This window comes from Nothoprocta perdicaria, unplaced genomic scaffold (genome assembly GCF_003342845.1).
Source record: "Nothoprocta perdicaria isolate Ctin4 unplaced genomic scaffold, notPer1 scaffold_42, whole genome shotgun sequence".
In the NCBI taxonomy this organism is placed as follows: Eukaryota; Metazoa; Chordata; class Aves; order Tinamiformes; family Tinamidae; genus Nothoprocta; species Nothoprocta perdicaria.
In genome coordinates, this window is record NW_020455666.1 from 119479 (window position 1) to 134738 (window position 15260).

The 15260-nt window shown below is 48.6% G+C and overlaps 1 protein-coding gene across 1 annotated transcript in view; it reads left to right on the forward strand.

Annotated features, from left to right (window-relative positions):
- CACNA2D2 (calcium voltage-gated channel auxiliary subunit alpha2delta 2) overlaps window positions 1-15260 on the forward strand; it is a 133548-nt gene that overhangs the window by 11351 nt on the left and 106937 nt on the right. The window contains exon 2 of the mRNA XM_026046049.1: window positions 4561-4642. Coding sequence (XP_025901834.1) covers window positions 4562-4642 — 81 coding nt within the window. The 5' untranslated portion in view covers window position 4561. The remainder of the gene's footprint in view (window positions 1-4560; window positions 4643-15260) is intronic.

The window sequence follows — 15260 nt, forward strand, 5'->3', positions numbered from 1 at the left end:
GGCCTCCAGCTCCTTCACATATCAAATACTCAAAGGCAGCTCTTTGTAAAGTTTGGAATTTGAGATACTGTGATTGGACAYGCGGCTCTCAAAGAACAGCTATCCTGGTTCTCTGTCGTGTGGGGAGGACATCTCAAGGGGGTCCTGCTGGGATCTGCCTCGGACCAAGTTCTATTCAGCATTTAATTAATAACTTAGGCAATGGAATAGGGAGAATGGTCCTTATTCCTCCTCGTGCTTGGTTTGACTTCTGCTGGCGCAACTGGTCTAGGTTTTGGCCTGAGCCTTGAAGGACGTAAATATCCAGAGCTGGTCACAAGACTGGTGGGGTCTTTAGCAAGCAGTGCAAAGGAGGAAAGCTGGAGAAACATGAGGGTGTTTGGAGCAGAAAGGACTTGAAGTGCAAGAGGTACACCATAATGTTCTCCAGGCCTTGGAGGTTAAGCCAAAGAAGAACAAACTGGATGTTTTCATATCTTGTGCAACAAGTGGATAGASAAGTCAATAAGTGGAAAGAGAAGTGAGATTTAGGGTGAATATGAAGAGGAAATTTCAATCATCTGACAAGACATGGGTCAAACTGGGAAATAAAAAGGTACTCTAGGGATGTTGGGATCGCCTCTAGTGATGGTTTTAAGGAAGGTTGGTCCCAGTGCCTCACATGGAAGGCTTAGGTGTTCAGGTGTCCCAGTTGAAGAATTCCCACAGCTTTTGGGAGCCCCAGAGCCCCATTTCCATGACTGAAGCTCTCATTTTTATTCTCTTTCCCCATAGGTAGGGTTCAGCCTCTGGGTCCTGCTTCCATTATCCAAAACAGAAACYGTATATGGATATTTATTCCTATTGCCTTAAACCAAGTTGGTAACAAGGTGCTGGTTGATGCCAGCGTTCCCACTGGTACCTGGGGGAATGTTTGTACTCAAGAAAACTATCAGTGAAACACAAATTCTTCCACTATCGCTCTACCTTCCCCTCACTTCTTGCACAGGTTTATTGGATTATTAAACATTATTATAAGGGAGGTTAGGTGGGAGAGGCAAATCTTGACAAATRTTAAGAAATGACTAGTCCAACAAGTGATTTTTTCCCACTCCTCCTTTATAAATGCCCGTGTAATCCTTTATGTGTAAAAGGAGCCATGAAATGAGGGTGTTGTGGGAGGCTTGATAATGTCTAGAAGCACGGTAACTTATTTGGCTGTTTTGTTTAGAAAATGGCACTGTCTGGGAGTCTCGTTTTAAGAAAACAGTAACTTATTTTTGCTTGACATGTAAATATTAGCTTGTGTGACACTTCCCAGCCTAGATATATAAGAAATGAAGAATATTCAGAGGGGCATCATGAGCGCAAACGTGCACACATGGACATGCGCAGGCAGAAGCATCTTGAAAGAATCAGACAATTAAAAGAAGTTCCAGCAAAAATCAGGCAACACAGTAATTAATAACCTTATTAAACGGGAATATTTGGGCACTGAACCAAAGCAGATGAGTAAGAGTGAAGCGTTCTTGGCTGAAGGTGCTGCATGAAATGTAGACGCTCGGAGCAGGCGCTCGCCCAGTAAGCTCTGGAGYGCTGCATCCACTTAGCAAGGGCTGGTTCCTCTTGTCCATGGCTGAGTCTTTCCCTTCCTTTTTGGGCCACCAAGGAGCAAGAGAAGAGACCTAGGTCTTCCTTCTTCTACCATCATCTCTTTTCCCCCAGCCGAATGAGAAATTTCCTCCAAATTTCACCCAAAGCAGGAAACCTGCCCTATGCCAACGAGAGTCTTTCCATGAACATGGTGGTGGCTGGGCAGAGGTGCCCGTTGAGTGGGAACAGGCCAGGGAGCCCTTTTGCAGCAGTGACTTGTGTCCTCGGGCACCACTTATCACAGCAAAGAGTTTTGAAGCCCTGAGCCTATTTTATCTCCTCTTTAACAAAAATCAAATATGCAAATTCCAAAATCAATTAGCATTTTTGCAGTTTTCTTTGGAGAGACGATGATMAATGATGTATTTTCCAAAATGGCTCGTGTCCCCTGTTACATGATGCGTGGGATATTACAAAACATACAAGGGGAGGGAACAATTCCACTCGTTCAACRCAAGAGCCTTTCCCATCGATCCCGAATGGGTGCGTGGGCATCGGCATCGGCTGTTTTCTCTCYGTTTATCTGGACGTGTCACTTCACAAGAGCGGGAAGGCAGTCAGGGACGTGTGATCGGAGGAGGTATCACCCCTCTGTCCCTCTAACGCCACCCAAGCTGTGCAGTAATGGCCTGGCCATGCAATGACTGTCAGATCTTATTGCTTACAGCCTCCGTATGAGACTTGCCGCAATGTGAAATCTCCACGTATGTAATGAACTCTCCGTTTCCTTACCCTTTTCATCCTTGTATAACCTTCTCCCATAAATTTTTTAAGTGCAGCAGCCATGGGAGAGAAGCAAGAGGCAGAAGGTCAACCAAGATGGAACAATAATGGCTTTTATCCCTCTATCTCCCCGCCTTCCTTTCCCTTTCTTGGMAAGGGAGAGATGAAAACTCCAAATTCCGGGATACTGCCGGCTCGGAGCATTTCCAGGCACTGATGCTACTAATACAGTGATATAGTAACGGGTGAATGAGCTTAGGTGAGGTATTCACAGAGGCTTTTGCCGATGGTGGGATGCTGGCAATGCATGTGCTAGTTAGAAAAAAGGATCATTTCCACTTCTGGCAGAAATCACTGTATAGCCAGACTATCCTGGGGGCGGGGGAAAAAGCTGCTTTTTGCTATTACTTATTTAATTTAGGAAATCTGGCATCAGTTGTGCAGAAGTAGGGGCAGACATACACTTTTTTGGTAGRCTAACTCCTACTCTTTGAGATCATCTGAGTCTTCAATAAGCTCTTCTGATGAGTAAGGTTGAGGCCAGGTAACATCTGACCTGGGTGGGCACAATTAGAGTGTGTCGAGTTTTGCAGTAAGAGCAAATTCCCCTGCAATTCAGGTAGATAGAACAAAAGCAGAAGTGTCAGCTCTGCACGGTCTTTACAAGACACCTTGAGTGTGAGCAGAAGATTCATATTTTCCTGCATTCATGGGAGAAACTGGGAAAAAAATAATTTTGGGAGGAGTTTAAAGCACATTTTAAAACGCATGACTTAAGTATTTTTAAAAATATAAAATTTTAGAGTGTTAAGTAATTTTATGAGTAATTTTGGCCAGCATGAATAAAGCTTGGGTGCCACCTAAAATAAGACTGGAAAGAAGCCCTCATCCAGCTCCCCTGTGGCCCTTGGCCACCACGTTGACAGTCCCCAAGGCTTTGCTGGCCTGTTTTCAGAMGAGAGGTGGGTTTGCTGCTTTCGGTGTTGGAAACAGCGTTTCCCAGCACGACTAATTTGGAAGATTTGGCTTGTTTTCATCCTTAAAACCTTGTTTTCATCCACAGCCTCGTATGCTGTTAACTGGCATGGTCGTTGCCTGGGTGAGTAACACACGTCTGCCAGTCCCCTTCTCTTCTGGCTCGTGGCCCCCCACTCCTCCCATGGAGGCCTCTGCTCTCTCCATGGGAAGGTGGTGGTAGTTTTGGGAACATCTCTGACGTTATATTTGTGTCCAGGGCTGTATAATTCAGTCAAGTCCTCTGTGGTCGTGTTTCGTAGCCGGTTTCCTCCATTTCTTTGACTTTCCTTGACTTTCCTTGAGTCCTAGGAGAGCTGCTCTGCTCTAGAGCAGGTTGTGGGCGGCCAAGGGAGCTCCATGGTCCTCCCTGTCAGGATGCAGCCTCCTTGGTTTCCCTGAGCTCCAAGTCTTCCTATTCCTGACCTGCTTTCTCCAAGGGAACATTGGGAGATGAGTGAGACTGTAGAAGAAGCTCCAGCAAGGACAGTAAGCTCGCTAGGGACAAGCTAGCAAGGCCCTTGTAGGCCACACGGGAGCTGTGATGTTCTCACGGCCAAGGGTTGGAGCCTGGCAGCCCCATTAGCAGGAGGGCGAATGTTTGGAATGTCACCTAAGAGGTTGTGTGGGTTTAGAAGAGCTTTTGGCCCCGCCGTTGCCTCAGCTTGGTGTTGTTGATACAAGYGGAAATCTGTGAGAGCGTTTTGGGCCTGCCGGGAGGGCCGACCACGGTGCAGGTCCCGGTGAAATGCCTTGCTGGGCAGGCCCTKGGTCAAACATGCTGCAATTCCCGGCCCTTTCCACTGTCCTAGGAAACAGCTTTGCCCCCAGTGGAGCTGCCCAAGCCACCGAAAGAAGCACTGAGCTTCCTTCTGCACCAGCACACAGATCCCACCTCTCCTTGGCCTCTGTTGAACACCAGGGCCCAATACAAGCAGCACTGGTGTGTGATTACTTAAGGGAGGTGGTGGAAATCACGCAATTTGCAATTTTCTTTGTACCTTTTCTCGCTGTGGCACCCCATGTCTAGGTTTTTGGAGGTCTTATAGCCCCCCAGCCGTGGTTCTGGGCCCCCCGGGCGCCTCTCTCTCCCTCTCCCCTCGGGTATCTTGCTCGTCTCCTCACGCCGGGGCTCTGACTCTTTCTCTTTCCTTTCCTCCCTTTCCCTCTGTCCCTGTCTCTCTCTTGCAGTATGCAGTACTGGGCCAGGAGGCTGGAGCAGGAGATTGATGGAGTGATGAGGATTTTTGGTGGAGTCCAGCAGCTCAGAGGGGTAAGCTCTCTTTCCGTTGCCCGCGTTGCCGTCCTCGTGGCAATGAGTGTTCCCATCTGCTGGAATGGCTTGCAATAAGCCCCTCAGTTCTCCATGTGGGATCGTGGCTCTCCCTCCTTCTGTTTGCGAGACCGTTTGATGCATTTATTGACYGTGTGCGTGTGAGTGTGACTGCTCTGTACCTGTTCCTCTCTTTAGTGCTGCATGTCACTGCTATCGGAGCACGTTCCTATGGATTTTTTTCCTCTCTGACACACCGAATGCGTCTTAAATTCAACTAACTGCTCCTACAAGGATTGCAGGTGGTTCAAAGTGTAATATGCTGTTAGAAGTGAGAGTTTTTTAGTGCACATCATAGGTAAAATTTACCACACACACACAAAAAACCTGTTACTGGTGCTGTCAGCAGCCTCTTGCTTCCTGACTTTGGGTTGGGTCTTCGTCAAGGGTCTTGGGTCTTCACCATGGGTCTTGGGTCTTCATCGTGGCTTCCTCATGGGGCACTAGCTGTGGGGATTGAAGGGCCTTTGAGACCCTCCCTGTTTTCTGCCGATTCCTTTGGAATGGAATWATTTGAAATTACGGTTGTGGTGGTTTTATTCTAAAGAAAGCAGGTTTCTGCAGCGTGGTAAGTATCTCCACCCTTARTAAGAAGCATGGAGGGTGTTTGTATTTTCACCCAATGGTGGCATTTTCTTCTTTGATATGAGTGATTTATGGGTCTCTTACTTGTCTTACTGACACCAGTGCAACTGTGTTGGCTTCAGCAGAGTTGATCATGTTTTCTGCTGTTGGTTGTAATCTGTTGTTTCAAGTAGTAGCTTCAAGAAGTAGCACGATTTTCCGTTAAGTGCACTTTAAAATGAGTTTAATTGAAGAGCTGCAAAACTGTTCAAAGTTCAGCCATTCGTTCAAAATTCATATTTGAGCTTCGGAATAATTAATCTGGGTTTTACTTGCGTTCGTTCCAATTTGACTTCAACTCAATTGGTATGAACTCGATGTGCAGCATGAAAAGCATTCGCACCGGGTTGGTTTTAGCAAATGTTGTTAATTGGACCTGCTCTGCACGTCAGCGAGGTCTTAGACCCATGGATGGAAGTTTTCCAGGCGGTGCATAGGGACAACAGGCAGCTGATTCTTTAGAGGAGCACATTAAAAAACAAGCAAACAAAAGACCTTCTGAACTTCCCACGTGTCCTTTCCTGCAATTTATTTCTGTGAGCTTTGATTTTGGTCCTTTGCATGATAAATAGGTATATGGTGTCATTTTTTTAATGCCATATTTAAATAGAAATTACACATTCAATTTGCTAGCACTTGACTCCTGTTGGCCAGTCAGTCAATTACAGGTAAGAGTGCTTCTCTCTTCTTCTGCTTAATTCTCCTGCTAGCAAATAGTGCCTCGCTTTAATGGATTGGTACAAGATAAAGTGACTACAGGAGGGTTGTAGGTTTTGGAAGTCCCTTCTGGAATGGGCTAGTGGAGGAAGGGAGGGATCACTGCACTATTATTATTATCTGGTGAATGCATAAAGCACCTGAAGCCGGAGATAAGCTGGTGAAAAGTGCAGCGTTCAGTTGTTAAAACATCAATAAGGACAAGCAGAGGCTGTCTGTGGATCACCACGGGAGGCACTTGGAATATGGAATTCAATCTCGATACTTAAACGGAATGTAAAGTGAATGGCACTTCTCCTAAAGACCGCGTCGCTCGCCGGTGCAGAGCAGCAACAGCTTCACCGTGCGAGATCTGCACTCGCAGAGAGTGCTTCATCCTGAAGAGTTAAGAGCTGCATTTAGCAGGAGTCATCCCAGGCGCACGCAGGCACATCTGGGTTGCAGGGTGGGAGCTGCTTCATCTCAGAAGTGGCTCTGTAGCCCACTCGGAGGCAGGATTTTTAGAAAAGCAACTGCMTATCCTGTTGCAACCAGGGTGGAAACGACACGGGTGGTGACTAACTGCTATGGTTGGAATTTGGTCGGCATTTCCTTCTCTGTAAAGGCTTCTGTCTTGGGATGATCTGGACTTCTTAACCAATGTTATGGTGGTTTGTGACCAGGATGAAGGCACCAAAGGCTCGCAGAGCTGTAGTGCCACCTGGCCCACCTGGAACAGGCACTGGGGAGAAGGAGAAGCCATTTGCACTTGAACATCCATCTAACTGGAAGCACCTCTGGGTGCCAAAGACCTACTGTGAAGCAGGAATAGTTGCCCGTGGGACGGGAGGGATGAAGAAACATGGGGTARTTTGGTCCTTAGAGCCTGATTTTAGCTGGGCACGTGCCCATGTTCACAGAATCACCATGTTCCCTTTTGGGGTTGCTCTCTCAGCTTGGGAGAAGGTAAATATCCACAGAGTCCCTGGCAGGTCTGACTATCTCAGTGACATACCAGTAAGTAACAGTTAGAAAAAAAAGCCCTCCTCAGGTTTCCCAGCTATATATATATATATATATATTTTTTTTTTTTTTCTTTCTTGGGTTGCTGCTGTGAAAGGACGTGGACTTGCTCTCTGGTTATTGACTGAAATCGCGTAACAGTTGTGGCATATGAGGCATGAAATTTATTGTCAGAAATACGGTGTCCGGGAACATAATGGTGCTGAATATTTTATCTCGCTGGAGCGCTGCCCACCCAAGAGTGATTTTTATTTTAACTCTTAAGTCATTTCCTCGAGWTGGGAGACTGGATGTCAGACGTCCCCGTTTCCCTCCTCTCCTGCAGATTGAGCATGTAGTCAGCTCATGTGAACATGTAGCCAGCTTCCYCAGGGAGGGCTGTCCAAGCTTACACATTTTGGATGTTTTCTTGCTCAAAGAAAACGTTTTTCTGTAGTTTTCGGAGAGGAGGATGGGAGGCTGTCTGGGCTGTGAAGGGATGCTGTGCCTCGCAGCTCGGAGATAGCACCTTGCTCTCTAGAAGGTCAGGTTTTGAAGACCTTAAGTGCAAATGGCTCTGTGTGTCCCACCAGCTGTGGTGGGGCTATTTGTACGTCCCAATGTCTACATGTTTGGAGCTGTAGGGAGGAACATCCGAGTTGATCTGGGACCAGTAAGGTCAGCACTAGGCCCTCTATGTGCTCCTCTCAGTGTATTTGCTTGCTGGTTGTTCAGGCATGGCTCTAAAAGCAAAACCCAGCCCTCAGAGATTGGGGCATCATTCTTTTCCTCTCCAACTTCATCCCTTTCATGGAACATCAGAAAGAGAGGATAAATCCTTACTAATTTAACTCTGACTGGCAAAACAGGATGTGCTTCCTCCTCCTTGGCCCAGGTGCCCCAAGCCTGGGTAATGCCAACCCTCACACTGTGGCTCTTGGAAGGAGCCTTCTRCATTCAAGAGCTTTGCTGAGAGTGCTGCACAGGAATGCTTGGATTTTGTCCTTGTAATCCCTGTCTTATTGCACTTCCATGGATTTTTATTTCTCTACCTTTTATTCTTGCTTGTTGTCTTGAGCTGTTTTCTCAGTTTTGCTTTGCCAGTTTGGCATCCCTATTGGGCAGCAAGAGCTGCTGTCCACTCACATGCTCTTCTGTGACAGTCAAGGACAAATCCTGCTGGCCAGGGCTAAGGGTGGAGTGAGCAGGACCTGTGTGGCCATCCCCACCTTTGCCTGCTTCACAAGACCATCTGCAGCCCCTCTGGCTCTTCTGCTTCTCTGATGCTCCATCGTATTTTCTGAGCATGGCCATCCTTGAGTGAGGCAACCATAGGCAAAAACCTGCATGGCCGAGCCATGTGTGAACCAGAATACCATGTATCATGTGTGAAAATGTGTATGTATAGATGCAGACTGTGTATCTATATAGGTATATTAGCAGAGCTTTGAACTAGGACCTGAAGAGCAAAGGAAACGAGGCATCCACCTCGACTATTGCTGGCCCTGCTCCTCTTGTGGGACCCATAAAGAGCCAGAGATTCTTTTAGTGGCAAGACTAGAAGGAAAGAAATGCTTTTGCTCTAAGTTGCCAAGGTTTTCTCTTCAGCTGTTTTGATCCTGGGTAACTACTGGCATAGAAACATAGGCCAGATCTTCCAGCTAGTCTTAGAACTGTGTAATGCTCCACTTGCTCTGTAGGGCCTTCTTTGGGTATAGCAGGCCTCGCCTGATCATTTGCTAGGGATGGGGGATTCGGGGAGCATCCATGGTATTTTAAATGAACGCTGTTGGTTAGCAGGGATTTGGAGCTCCCYGCACAAACTCATGGAGGAGCGTGTCTAATTCCAGCCTCGCTGGGTCAGGCAGGGAAGGCACTTGGAGGAGGACACTGATGTGCTCCTTGGGTATCTGAGGCTAATGGCAGAGCTGRGAAGAGGATGCTCATCTTCTGATGCTCAGTACTGTTTGTGACAGAGTAAATCTGGCTTTGCCTTCCCAAACTGCCAGCTTGGACCCCCCGAAACAGGAGGCAAGTGACTCCCGGAGACTGCCCCGCGTTATCCAGAGCAGAGAGAAGCAGCCTGAGCCAAAAGCACGGACAACACACGCAGCCCGCTGCCTGTACCGCAGCMCCGCTGCATTCCCAGCTTCTTCCCAGCTGCTGCAGAAGCGAGAGGAGCAACGGGAGCCCGGGAGGCYGGGCTCTGCGTGCCGGCCAGGCGCCCTGCTCGCCGGCCTCCGGCTCATGCATTATCGATGCGAGCCCTGCTGCTCTGCAGCTCTCCCTCCCCGTCGCTCCGCGCGCCGCCGCTCTGCCCTCCCCTGCTCCGCGTGGTTGATAAGAGGAAGTGTGCGATGCCAGATAAACACGCTCCCGTTCCAAACTGCTTGGGTTTATTTTAATCTGCCTGGGCCGTTCAGCAGCCTCAGCACTCTGCTCAGCAAAGCCAGCAGCATCTTACCGAGCAGGAGCATTTTAATGTCCTCATCCCTGCAGCAGCGTGGCTAGCCAAGGGGGATCTTCTGTCGCCCTTTGCGTGGGCCCATGTCCCCCTTGTGAGCCCCTTTGCACCCAGCCTCTTACTTCTCACCTGTCTTCTCCACCGGAGCCCCATTACATCCGTGCTGGGAGATGTCAGGGAAACATATGCTCCAGCTTTTAGTGCATTTGCATAATTAGAGTAATGGGTATGAATAATTTATAGCTGCATGTGGCTGCTCGGTGTGTGACGTTGGCGCCCTTCACTAAGTCCCTTCCTGCACCAGGGCCGTTCTCCCTGGGCAAGGCGCAGCCTGGGCACACGCGACAGCCCTTCCTTGAGACAGCAGGAACATATATGTCCATGTGTGTGTCCATACGTATATGCAAACACACAGTCAAAAATATTTTAAGTGGAGGAAAAAGTCCATCTCTTCTKTCGGATGCGAGCTGACCGACTGCAAAGCAGTGACTCCCACAGCAGCTTTCTGAAGAGGTGATCTAAGGTAGTTACATCCTCAATAATTGTAGTGTAAGCTGTATTTGGTCCTGCAGGTGTGCACGCCAAGAGCTTGCTAGTGTTATGCCTTGGAAAATCATGGAATCCTTAAGGTTGGAAGGGACCTCTAGAGATGGTCTAGTCCGACCCTCCTGCACACGCAGGGTCACCTAGAGCAGGTGGCACAGGCTGCATCCAAGCGGGTTTGGAAGATCTCCAGAGAAGGAGCCTCCACCAACCTCTGGAGCTGTCTGAACTCRCAACACGTCAGCAATGCAACCCAGGGTGCTCTCCAGCACCTTCACAGCCGGGGCATCCTGCGCAGGGATGGGCACTTAGAGCTGAGTAACAGGCACAGTAAGAGCCCCTAAAGCTCCTGCTTGAACCTTTCCACTTTGTGGAATGACGCCGTAAAGATAATGCACGTGGTGGCTGGTGGCTTCGCAGAAGCAGAGGGGATTGCCCCTGAGTTTTATGGAGTCCTTTCTGATTTATATTGCTGTCAGCGACAAGTTAAACGCGGCCGGTATTCAACAGACTGGTGCTCAGGTGCATGTGTCTCCTGAGAGCACCGCTCTGCACTTTGTGTCCAAGAACGGTGGAAATGATGCACAGAAGCAGACACCAAGTGTGACTTGGGGACAGCGTGTGTGAGATCCTCTCGAATATTCCCCAAAACCACCACGATTGGTGGCGTTGCTGGTGCCCAACCCTAGGAACCCCTGGCAGAGCCCTGAGACCCTGGTTGACGTTCCTGGAAATCTCATTGGGCCACAATGTCTTGTCCCTCACCAAAGGGGACGTGTGGTCCTTGCATTAGCCCCGGGGTGAAGCATCACCTTCAGACTGTGCTTAAAAGCAAACCAGAGCAAACCCCAACCCTACGAGAATGCAAGATGAATAATTAGGTGGAGATCATTAAAGCTTGCCGCCTTAAAAACACACATAGATCATTCTTTAATGGAAAGTTAATTGTTTTATTATTCTCTCCAGATGGTTCTTTTCCTTTCCATTCACAGGGGAATTGATGTAGCCTGGTTCCCGTTGTCCTCTGAGCGGAGCTGATAAGCAAAGATGCAACTCTAGCACTGATTAAGACTCAAAATAATAGAAAATATGTATATATATTCTCTCATAGCTCTASATTTTTAGATACTGTGTATAGGCTATACGTAATTTCTCCTACAACTTGTGATTGCTGCAGGGTTGGCCATTTCTCTTTGTGTTAGGTTTSTCAGTCCAAAACTCGGTATCAGACACTGCTGAATCCTGCTTCTGCTTCAGCTGATCAGTCATTTTAACATCCTGGACAGTATTTTAAAATACTGGACAGCCAAGGAGCCCGTTACTGTCTGTGAGACAGAGACTTCAGAGAAGGAAAGTGGCTTGGGATCCTCGGGGTCATGGTGTGGAGCAAKCAGTAAGACGCTTCATTCCTGCATAGTTCTGCATGTAGAAACGTAAGAGGACTCRGGAATGGTTCAAGGAGTGCAAGAGAGGTGGCTTCTCAAAGCCACGCTTGTTTTTCTAGCATTCGAGCGTGGCTTAAGCCAGCTGCAAGCCTGCATGTTAAGCGAGCGTATTTATTGTGCCTCATTATGGTGGGGCACCTTTGACACCTCGTGTGAAGAGCCTGAGCGGGCCCCTTATTCCCAACACGCRGCCGTGCCGCCCTCTTGGCCCCCAGTGATTCTGCTGGGTTTAGAGGTACTTATTTCCTTTTAATTATCTAGCATTAAAATACTCCTATAAGGGAAAGGGAGCGAGAGCGAGGCGGCCATCAGGGCAGCCTTTCCTTGCTTGCTGAAGTCAAGGTGATCTGCTTAATCAGGCGGCTTTTCTCAAAAAAAAACCCCACCATTTGTGGTTGTTTTGCTGAAGCAGAGGGTTCTGCTTGCAGGAGGAACTGCCTCTTGGGAGGGGACTCCAGGTCTTGGTCACCTCCGGGGAGCTGGAGGCGCCGGTGTCCTCTGCAGCAAAGGGCAACGATGGTGCACGCAATGAGCTTGAGCTAAAGCCCCTCCTGTCCTAGCGTTTAGGGGGGCCCTTGCAGAGTCCAAGCAGCCACGTCCAAAGCAGAGGCAACCAAGAGGGAAAGGAGGATGAGCAGAGCAAGGAGGACACGTAGCAGGACCATGATGCTGGTAGTTATGGGTTCTTTTTGCTCTTCTGCTGCTCTCTTGCGCTGATGGACGCCAACCGACATAAGTGGAGCATCTCCTCTTTTATTTGACGTTTTGGAGGGTGTCTCTGGTTTGGTTTTGGGGCAGTTGTGTCTGGTCCTTCTGATTCACTGATGCCCTGGTCTTCAGGTCTTGTAGTCTCTTTTTTTTCCCTTTCCTAACCAACGTTTCTCAGCTGAAAGCATCCAAAGCCAAGGACAGGTTTCGCATGTGCTATTCAGCACCTACGGTAACCAACAGTCTTGCCTTTGGGGCACATGCCATGGTATAAATATTAAAGAGCAAATAAAATGCTGAGAAAAATCCTCTCTGAATCCAACACGGGCATTTGCCTGTGAGAAGGAGGAAGAGGTGTTAGAGGCATGGCCGTTTCTAACAAATTCCCTAAATATCTGAGTGCTGTGTCTTACTTGGTGGCAACATCTGGATATTTGTGCAATGCAGAGGAGCTGCTCTGGGGATTCCTTAAATAACATTGTGCTAGTTCTTATCTCTTGGACGCCCAAGCAAAGCCTTTCCTTCTCCCTGGAAAAGAAGGCAGCAGATTTTTGGTTCCCCGCTGTGACTGTGAGGCCAGGTAAAGAGAGAGGGAGGAGGCAGCAGGGGGTTTATGCGACTTGAACAAAGAAGATTGTAATGGTAAATGCTGGATTACTCTTAAAAACAAGTAGGTCATTGAAGATAGGGAGGCTGGTGAACAGAAAGAGAGAAAGGGGGATTTATTCCTGTTTTTTTCTGAAGATTTGTTGTACAGTGAATTTCTCATCACTGCTCAACATGCCATCAGCTTTATTTGTAGGAGCTCTGTCTTTTCCTTCGTGTCCAACAGTCTCAGATCCAACAACGGACCTAGGATGAGGAACGTCTTCAAAGGAGCCTTGGTTCCCAGGTCCCCTTGGCCTTGCGAGCAGAGTGGGCCTTAGATCTTGTCCAAAACAGCAACTAAGAGGCTGCGTCTGCCTCTCAGTGACTTGTTGGCGACCTTGGGTTGCTCCAGACCCAAAGTTCAAGCTGCAAAACATCTTATCATTCCCAGTCCCCCTTTGGAGAGAGTTTGCACACCGGAAGAGAAACATCTTCTTCTGCATCTCTGCCTGTTGCAGAGGGAAAGGGATGGCTAATTTTCATGCAGTGCTACTTGACATCTGGTGTATTCAAAGCATCAATCCGGATATGCCTGATTTTCGGGATGAATGAGAGCTCCAGTGTGTTCTTAAATGTCAGTGGTTTGGTTTTCATTGAAAATGAAATCCTATCATAATAATACTGGGCTCAAACCAGCGCATTGCATGCCTGCTTATCAGAATTACAAGTCTGCTCTCATTCCCCCATGCAGAAGAGTAGAGAAACACTGGAGACCATACACAGCAAGTAGGTAAACTGAGGCTCAAAGTGGGAAAATCCTTCCCTCTCCTACCTCGAGCCTGGAGGAAGAGGTACCTGTGAATCCTCACTCCAAGCCTTGTGCTCCAAACATCTCCCAGCAGGTCTTTATTAACACAGCTGTTCAGTTTGTCACTTCTGGCTCATTACTACATTCATCATCACCGAGTGATGGCTCCTAGGAGCTACGAGCGAGAAAGACAAGCTCTCCGCTTGGGATTCTCCCTTGGGAAACCTATTTCTGGCGTGTTTTCCGATCATCACCTCCTCGTTGGTATTCACAGGGCCGGTAAAACACCTTCTCTTCCAAAGGTGCCCTCAGCTTCGTCCCGTGGCCAGGTCCAGTCTTCGCTCTTGCCTTGACGTTGGCGTTGGTGAGCGTGGAGACCTGGGCTCCTGCTGCTGCCTCTGCAGCCCGTGCTTGCTGCCTTTCCCTCCTCCTTAGATGCGTGCTCGCTTGCCAGCGACATTTTGAGGTGCCTGAAGCACTCCGAGGAAGAAAATTAATTGGTTTTGACAAACCACAGCAGTCCCTTGGGTGCCTGGCAGTGCAACATTTATTGAAACCAGGCAGGAAATCAAAACGCTCTGGTGTTCATTCACCTCTAGTTCAGCTCGTAAAAAATATCCTTAACCTTGCTCTGCATTTTCACCCAGGCAGTCGGAGCGTCCACTGGCTTCTTAAATACAACCGGTTTCTTTTAGAAGAAAATATAGTGATCCTGAAAGATGCTGGAATGACGGCGCAGGGACTGGATGGTCCCTGCTCAGCCACAAAGCAGGATCAGGACCAACCTCCTGGTCACGGTGCTCCCACCTTGGCCCACAGCGTCCCCAGGGGGGGACAGGGAATTGCAGCTCGCGGGCACTTTTAGGCTTTGCCTCTCTGCTAAGGCGAGGGGATAAGGAATCAGACGTCTGCTATTGCAAAATGGTATTAAGAAAGGCTTTTTTTGTCACAGCTGTAGATACAGTCACCTCAACGCAAACCTCAAACTGAAAGAAAACTGAAAAAAAACCTGAAACAWATCCCCTGGCCCTGCTCTTTCCCGAGTCTGGCCTGTCTCCCTAACATATTGGTTGCAGGATGATTCATTTCTGGAGCATATGCTGATATCCAAGGCTGGCAGAAGGTACCTGTTTGTGGGGAAGGTGCTGGAGCGCGGAGCCCCGGCCACGCCGGTGCCCCCAAGCTGCTTTCTGCCTCAGAAGGGCTTGTTCCCTCCACATAAACTTTATGGTTCCCATTAGTGGCAAGTTCATGCAGTTCCTATACACCGCCCCTCGTTTAATTGCCCAGCACATCCTCTTGGACAAGCATATGGGAAGTGTTCCCGTGAAAAATGACACTACTCGGAGTCTTTTGTAGCTAGAAACCACTCAGCGGTATCTATCACTGCTGACATTGGAGACACAAGCTTCAGAGCAGCTCATCTACAGCTTCAACTGGAGCTGGCTTCCTCTGGACACCGGTGTCCCGAGCAGAGATGAGTGTTCCTGGCCGGGGCGAGTCCCAAACCGAGCAGTGTCGTGGGACAGCAGCGTTAGAAAGCAGCTCTGCCCCCAAGCCTGTCCTTCACGTGGTTTGAAACCTCGCCAGGTCCCTTGGTGCTCCTGTTAATTTGTTGGGCTTCCAGGGATGGGGAAGCTTCTGAAGTCTCCATGTGAGCTGATTCCTTACAGGTATCAC